This window comes from Vigna unguiculata, chromosome 2 (genome assembly GCF_037176805.1).
Source record: "Vigna unguiculata cultivar grain cowpea cultivar isolate G323 ecotype 2 chromosome 2, ASM3717680v1, whole genome shotgun sequence".
NCBI lineage: Eukaryota > Viridiplantae > Streptophyta > Magnoliopsida > Fabales > Fabaceae > Vigna > Vigna unguiculata.
In genome coordinates this window covers 6,640,512-6,649,177 of record NC_140793.1, presented here as the reverse complement: position 1 = coordinate 6,649,177, position 8,666 = coordinate 6,640,512, and the positions used below count along the sequence as shown (strand labels likewise).

Genomic DNA, 8,666 nt, shown 5'->3' with positions numbered 1-8,666 from the left:
TAAAATAAACATAACTAATAACAAAATTTGTGTTACGAAATTATATAAAACAATAATTAATTATCATCACTATCATCTTCAGCAATAATATCATTTTCTTCATCCTCTGTTAAATCAATATTTTCATCATTGCTTTCTTCATCGTCTTTGTCAATAACTTCCATAGGCATCATTGGATTTCCATCAGTTGTGGATTGAGTTAGGTCTTTTCTATCTAAAGAAAACTCGTGTTCTTTGTCAAACTCATTGGATATAAATGAGATTGAGCCAATCTCTTCATTTTCTTGGCATGCTTCATTTATAGCTTCTTCTGGCATATCATACCAATCTCGAGGCTTTGTTTTCACTACTACAAGCCAATTCGGGTCTTTGGTATCTTTAACATAATACACTTGTTGAACTTGGCTAGCTAAAACATATGGTTCATTCATCTTCAACTTGCGCTTACTATTAATAAGAATAAATCCATACTTATCTTCTTTGTATCCTCTCCCTTTAGAATACACATCCCACCAATCACATTTAAATAAAATGACATTATTTCCACCAGAGTAAATTAATTCAATAATATCTGTTAAGATGCCAAAATAATCCAGGTTACCTGCATTCTCGTCACCTTTAACTAAAACTCCACTATTTTGTGATTTCAAGTACATATCTCGATCCTTTACATTAAACCTCCAACCATTTACCAAATAACTTGTATATCGAAAAATACGTGAATCTGGTCCACAAGCCAAGTGAAACAATGACTCATTGTTTATGTTGCCTTCTCTTTTCAAATGTGCAACCTGATAAAAAAAATAAGAATGATAAATGTGGTTGAGTTATATAATAACAACCAAGCAAGTTTAATTGATTCTTACATATTTTTTGAACCACTGAAAAAATTCTTTTTGATGTCTTTGTTCCAGATTTTGTGAGTTTGTTTTCTCCAATTCCTGTTTATGTAGTCTGATCACAAAAAGACATCATTATATTGAATTACATAAAACCACAATAATATAAATGTGCAATATAAGAAAATCACTTACCCAATAAAAGGCAAAACATCATCACAATTTTGGAGAACATAATTTCTTGCTTGCTCTTGTTCGGCTATAGTTAACTCAACATACTTCTTTGTATGCAATGCTTTTCCAACTTGTAGAAAAATTTTTAGCTTTGACTTATTTAACTGATGTACATCACCCTCATAATTTCTTCCACATCTGTTTAATCTTGTCTCAACCCCATCCAAATACCTCGAACAAAAGTGCACACACTCCTGTGCAATATAAGCCTCAGTTATACATCCTTCTGGACGAGCCTTATTTCTTACATATGATTTTAGCCTACGAAGATACCTTTCAACTGGATACATCCAACGATATTGCACTGGGCTAGCAATCTTAGCCTCATTTGCTAAGTGAATGGGTAAATGGACCATTATGTCAAAAAAGGAAGGAGAGAATATTTTCTCTAGCTTGCACAAGGTTACAACTATAGTTTTTTCTAGTAGGTGTAAAGTGTCTAGACTCAATGTTTTAGAGCATAGCTCTCTAAAAAAAAGACTAAGTTCAATTAGGGCTTCACAAACTTCCTTTCGAAGAACACCACGAATTGAAAGAGGGAGAAAGCGATGTAGAAATACATGACAATCATGACATTTCATCCCATATATTTTCCCCCCTTCAACGTCTATACACCGAGAAATATTGGATGAATAACCATCGGGAACCTTCAAATCAACTAAAAATTGACAAAATGCATGTTTTTCTTGAGATGACATGGTATAACATGCATATGGAAATGTGTATTTTCCTTCTTCAATCATTGTTGGATGAAGCTCTGAACGTATGCCCATATGAGCAAGATCAAATCGGGAGTTTATGTTATCTTTTGTCTTTTTTTCAAGATCCATCAATGTTCCTATGATGTTATCACAAACATTTTTTTCGATATGCATGACATCTAAATTATGACGTAATTTTAGACATTTCCAATAAGGCAACTCAAAAAAAATACTTTTCTTCTTCCAATTCTTTGGTAGTTGAATTTTTCCTCGCTTTCTTTTCTGGACAAATTTACCAAATGTCACCTGTATATATTTATCATTAATAAAAATATGAATATACTAATTCTAATACAAAAATAAAGAATTAGTTAATGAAAAAAAAACAACACCATTAATTAAGAAACATTAATAATTATTGTTTTAATTTATTTAATTAATACAATTTAAATTAGATATTTTTTTAATTTATATATTCAAAATATGTCATTTAATAAAATTATATACTAATAATAAATAATATTTAAATATAACCATTTGGTTAGTATATAAGATAAAATAAAAAATTATTTTATTTTATCTTTTACTTAAATTAATTTATATTCACGTTCAAAAAGAAATATATTATCTATTACTAATGTTTAAATTTAAAAATAATTCTAAGATAAAATTGATAATATGGATAAAGTATACCAAACATAATACAATAAAATTTAGATATTGTTAAATTTATATATTTAAATGCCAATGAATCCAATTATCTCATAAATAATATTATTTTATCTTTTACTTAGATTAGTTTAGATTCACGTTGAAGAAGAAATATATTATCTATCACTATTATTTAAATTTAAAAATAATTCCCAAAAATAAGATAAAATTATAATATATTACATATTATATTACATTAGTTTATATATTCAAAATATGTCATTTAATAAAATTATCTAATAATAATATTTAAATATTTTTTTTTTAAATAATATATTTTACTTTGATTTTTATTTTTAACTAAGATTTTCTTTTTAATATAATAGAAAATAAGAGTAGTTTGAAATAATGATTTTAAGAAAAATATAGTAATACTAACTTGGTCAAATTGTTGATATTGTCGAACTATATCGTCTCCAGATAATTGTGTAGGAGGTGGACGACTTTCTTTAGTGCCATCAAAAGCTTTTGCATTATTTCTCCAAGAATGAACAAGTGGCAAAAATCGACGGCTTCCCATATAACAAATTTTTTTTCCATTTGGTAAACTTAATGACCATGTATCCTTGTTACAACAAGGACAAACAAATTTTCCTTTAGTACTCCACCCTGATAGATTTCCATACGCGGGAAAATCATTAATAGTCCACAAAATAGAGACATATAATTGAAACATTTCTTTCATTGATGCGTCGTATGTCTGTACACCATTATCCCAAAGTTCTTTCAATTCATCAATCAAAGGTTGTAAATACACATCAATGCCATTTCCAAGAGCTTTGGGACCAGGAATAAGTGTTGACATTATGAAATAAGGATCTTTCATGCACATCCAAGGTGGCAAATTATAAGGAATTAGAACAACTGGCCACACGCTATATGAAGTACTCATATTTCCAAATGGATTGAAACCATCACTTGCTAAACCAAGTCTAACATTGCGTGAATCTGACGCAAAAGATGGATATTGTGAGTCAAAATTCTTCCGAGCAATAGAATCAGCCGGGTGTCTCATTTTCCCATCTTCATTAAAAGGCCTATCTTTGTGCCACCTCATTTCTTTAGCCGTATTCGATGTCATATACAATTGTTGTAACCTTGGAGCTAAAGGAAAATAACGCATAACTTTCTGGGGTAACTTTTTTTGTGGATCTTTATATCGAGAAAATTTACAAGTTGGGCGAGAAGTGGATTTCAAATAATCACCTCGATAAAGAATGCAATCATTAACACAAGCATCTATTTTTGTGTAATCATGCCCAAGTTCACGAATAATTTTTCGAGCCTCAAAATATGAGTTGGGAACTTTATTTCTGTCTGGAAATGCTTTTTTCAATAAAGTAAGTATAGCATCAATTGATTTTGCGCTCAAACCAAAGAGACATTTGATATTCAGTAATTGAACAATAAATAAATATGATTATAAATTATTATGTTAATTAATTTTATTAAAAAGGTGTGTTCATCTAGACCTGTGACAGTTACCCAAAAAGTTCTCAAATTCCCCGCTTTCCAATTTTTCACATTCACGTCCAAAAAATTCCCTGCTCTCCAATTTTTCACATTTACGTCTCCTTCTCACCCTCAGGTAAATCTTTACTTCTTCAGTTTAGAAACAAAATTATGGTTCAACCATTATTTCTTAAAATTTGGTGCAATCGTAGTTGGGGCTGTAAAATTTGGTGCAATCATAGTTCGGGTCTCTATTAAATTTAGCAAGTTACAGTTTCAAATTCCTCCTTTCAGGTATGAGTTTCATCTTTCAGGTTTTAATTTTACCCATTTAAGATATTAATTTCTCAAGGTACAATTCACGTTGCAATGAGTGCCACCGGTAGATGAGTCTTTTTTTCTTCCTCTGTGAAAAATTGCTGCACAATTCTGGTTCATTCTTTGGCTTTTTGTCAAATTTTTATTTTGTTTTTCTCCCAATTTTAATTCCAGGTCCTGCACGTTTGAATTTTAAGTTGAGTGATATTAAAACTCAACGTTGCATTTTAATCATCTCTCCAAGCTCCAAGCGTACGAAAGCAAAACGGACGGTGATTGTGCTTATGATATGATGTTACTGGATTCTTATAAAAAAAATTGTCATCCATATATATTTCTGCATTGTATTTTAACTATGCAATAAATATAAAGTTATATCAAAATACCCTTTTTTTCTCATAGTGAATGCATTACTGTAAATTTATATCTTTTATTTCTTTCTAATTTATTGTCTTTATGGGGTAGTTACAGTTGGGTTCTACAAATTTTAGCAAGTTATTGTATCAAGGTTCATCCTCCAAGGTATGAGTTCCATCATGTTTTAATTTCCCTCCAAGTTATTAATTTTTATTTTTCATTACTGTGATTTATTACTTTAAATTGTAATTATTTTGAGTTGTAGCTGTCTAAACATTGTTTTTTAGTAATGTAAATATGTCATTTTTTAGATGAAAAACATGTCTAAGTATGAAGAAGAGAGGCTACAAAGAATTGCAATAAATGAAGCAAAATTTGAGGCTTTGGGAATATCACGTAAAGTTTCTTCTTTGAGAGTGTTAACTCAAAATACCAAGAATAAGAAGGGAAGAAGAATAGATGAAGAGAATGATGAAGAGTATAAGCCCACAGAATTAGAAGAGTTACAATCTTCAAGTGAAGAAGATGAAAAGTACAATAAGAAAAAGGTATGTAATGAGACTCTTAGAATATATAAATGCTTATGTTTAGTTTCATGATATTTCTTTATGATTATTTTTATTTTGTAGATAATTAGACCATTAAGGTTAAATTCTAAAAGGGTCAATGCTTATGAGTTAGAGAAGGTTGAGTTGGATAAGGTTCAGGAATTTGAAACATGTCCAGGTATTTGTATAACATGTTTTTTCTAAAACTAAATTAACCATTACTAATATTGGTATTGATTTCTTTTTCCGAATTTCATTTAGATCAACGTGTAGTTAAAAAGAGACGTGGACATATCATTAATGCAAAACTCCCAAGTAAAAGAGAAGAATTAATGGTATTGGGTAAAACTTTTGATATCCAATTTCCTCCTCCCTACTTCAAGCTTTGTGGAAAACATGCAAAATATTTCAAGGCTGAAGCTACTGTATGTATACGTCACAAAGCTCCTTTAAAAGTTAAAACATGGAAAGAGATACCTGAGGATGATTTAACTATAATGTGGAAACATATGGAGGTTAGTATAACTCTATTAATGTGAATGTATTTAATAAATTTTTATTTATGTATTTGATGTATTTTGGCAAAGATATATTTGAAACTTTTTTATTTTTTTTATCACATTTAGGATGCATTATGTTTGAAGGAAGAGGATAAAGAACATGCAATGAAACAATTGCAAAAGCAATATAGGAATAGACATCACCACTTGTATCAAACATACATTCAAAATAAAGGTAGACCAAATGGCATACATCCTCAAGATTGGAATTGGTTAATAAATAACAAGTGGAATGATTCAAAGTTTAAGGTAAAGTTATTCTCTTTTTATATCTATATGTTAAAGTTGAATTTTAATTTTTTTGTAATTTTATATTATAATACTAAATTATTTCTACATTTATAGGAAAGGAGCTTGAAAAATAAAGCTAGTCAAAGTAAACAAAAGATTAAATCGGTTATTGGCACAAAATCAATTGTCCAAAAGGCATTTGAGATGGTAAAGCTACTATTATGTTTTATATATACTAATTTGTGCAAATTTTGACTAGGTTTTATATGATTTGTTTTATATGTCACATATACAAGTTTGTTTTTGTTCTTTTATTTAATCTAACATCACATTATCTTCTTTTTTATTTTTTCAAAAGAAAGAAGAATCAAAAAGTGAGGAATGGCCAAGTGCAGTGGAAGTATGGAAGGCTACACGTATGAAATCTAATGGAAATTGGTGTATTCCCAATGGAGAAGAAATTATGGTAAGTAAAGAAAATACTCTAACTTTTATTTTAATATATACAAGTTATATTTTATTATTACTAATTTGTGCAAATATGTTTCTTTATTTGATCTAATCAAATTCAAAACGCTTTTATTTTACTATTACTAAATATTTTAAATGTTAATTATTTTGTCTTAATATTGTACAGGATAATTTAAAAAATGTGGGTGAGGTGTACGAGGAAGAAATTTCGAAAGCACCTGTACCATTGGTTAAACATTTTTCATTTGTACTAGGAACAACACCAAATCATTCACAAGGTATGGGAACTATATCAATCACAAAGAAAAATATAGAGAGACAAATTGTACAAAATGAAGTGGAGAATGCACAAAAAAGAGCAAGTGATCTAGAGTTAGAAGTTCAAAAATTGAATAGCATCATTCAAAATCAAGAAGAAACCAACACTCAACTTCATAATGAATTGCAATCTCAACGACAATTAATTGAAGATCAAGAACTTGCTTTGAGAACTCAACGTGATCTAATGAAGCAAGATATTGAAATAGAGATGGAACGTCAAATGGCTAATTTATTAGAAAATCTATCATTTAGTGGATCAAATGTTTCCTCAAAATGAAGTAAGTTGTATTATTAATATTTAAATTTTTTAATTAATGTGTCTATAATTTCATCTTTATATATTTCTAAAGTATTATTAATTATTTCCTTTATTGATATTAATGGTTTACTTTGTTTTATTTTGCAGGATCAATATCCTTGGAGGCAAGATCAAAATCCTTGAAGATACTATATATATTTATTGTTATTTTTAAGTAGTTATTTAGTTTAATTGTAATTAGATCTCATTTCACGTATTATTTAGATTTATTGTTCAACATTTTAGTTTATTATTTTAAATGTAATGGATACTTTGTGTTTACATTTTATGTTATTTTATTTTAATTGATACCTCGTTTTTATTTAATTGATATTATCATTTTTAATAATAATAATAATAAATGATAAACTATTAATAATTAAAAATAATTATCACATAAAATTTTAAAATATAATAAGAATAAGAATAACTATTATTATTATTATTATTATTATTATAATTAATAATAGTTACAACCAATTTATTTTCATTCTCTTTTATATTTGTGATATCTAGTTATTATCACTATTACATATAATACTCTAGTGACAATAAATGTATCACTATTGTCTTATATATTTGTGATATTTTATTATTGTCACTATTACATAAAATTATTAGTGATAATTAATTTTGTCATAATAAACTTTGATTTTAGTGACATTTAAAATTATTGTCACAAGTACAATAGTGACAAAGATAATAGTGACATCTAAATTATTGTCACAAGATGATATTTGTGACATATTTATAACTTTTAGTGATGAATATTAGTATCACTATAGTTACTTTTTCTTGTAGTGAGACTTGGCGGTACCCATTTTTTACATATGTGTTATTGCGTTTGGTTCATGTGTACTAAATCTGTTATTTGTTCGAAGAAGCATAAAACCAGATGTTGACATCCGATGTGGTAATTAGAATTACGGATGTCAACATCCGTAGTTATATTTTTTATAAGTTTTGACGTATTACGAATGTGGACATCCGATATAGTATATTGAATTATGGATGTCGATATTCATAAGTTTTTCTTTTTTAACTTTTTGGTATTATGGATGTCGACATCTGATATATTGCAGTGACTTACGGACGTCGACATCCGTAAGATTTTTTTTTTAATATTTAGGTATTATAGATGTCGACATCCGTAATATTTTTTTTTAGTTTTTTAGGTGTTACGGATATCGACATTCAGTATACTGCATTGAATTATGGATGTCCATAATTTTTTTTTTTAGTTTTGTAGGTATTACAAATGTTGACATTCGGTGACATCCATAAGGCTTTTTTTCTTTAGTTCTTACAGATGTCCACATCTGGTTTGATGTAATTTGTTACCAAGTCTATATCCGATATGTTTGATTTTTTATTTTTGATTTTTTTTAAAGTTAATTGTTTATATTTTTACAGATAGGCCTAGGACACAAGGTGGCACCACACACTATAGTCGATCTTCTTGATGTGACCCCAACAAGCCCAAGTGCACCTTCAAGCCTCATTTCAAATGCAAGCCCATTTAAAGGCCCAATTACAAGATCAATGATGAAGAAGATTCAAAAGGGCCTCCCATTAGATGATCACAAATTCAATGGGCTTCTCACATTATTTAAATGGGCCAAAGA

The 8,666-nt window shown here is 28.4% G+C and overlaps 2 protein-coding genes across 2 annotated transcripts in view; one reads left to right on the top strand and one right to left on the bottom strand.

Annotated features, from left to right (window-relative positions):
• The window catches only part of LOC146888279 (uncharacterized), a 7,139-nt gene extending 119 nt beyond the window's left edge, over nucleotides 1–7,020 (top strand). The window contains exons 2-6 of the mRNA XM_085670032.1: nucleotides 5,477–5,675; nucleotides 5,787–5,969; nucleotides 6,066–6,158; nucleotides 6,310–6,417; nucleotides 6,589–7,020. Of these exons, the coding sequence (XP_085526158.1) occupies nucleotides 5,477–5,675; nucleotides 5,787–5,969; nucleotides 6,066–6,158; nucleotides 6,310–6,417; nucleotides 6,589–7,020 (1,015 nt within the window). The remainder of the gene's footprint in view (nucleotides 1–5,476; nucleotides 5,676–5,786; nucleotides 5,970–6,065; nucleotides 6,159–6,309; nucleotides 6,418–6,588) is intronic.
• LOC146888280 (uncharacterized) lies at nucleotides 1,031–4,268 on the bottom strand. Its single transcript, XM_085669750.1, has 3 exons — nucleotides 4,265–4,268; nucleotides 2,865–3,802; nucleotides 1,031–2,080 (listed from the first exon to the last, which is right to left on the bottom strand). Exons 1-3 carry the CDS (start codon nucleotides 4,266–4,268, stop codon nucleotides 1,031–1,033), a joined length of 1,992 nt encoding a protein of 663 aa, XP_085525876.1.
• Nucleotides 7,021–8,666: the final 1,646 nt, after the last annotated feature.

Bases quoted from the DNA above. Each gene is read 5' to 3' on its own strand.
- LOC146888280 (XM_085669750.1), bottom strand. The intron at 2,081-2,864 runs GTTAGTATTACT...AAATATATACAG, and splicing joins AATATCAACAATTTGACCAA to GTGACATTTGGTAAATTTGT.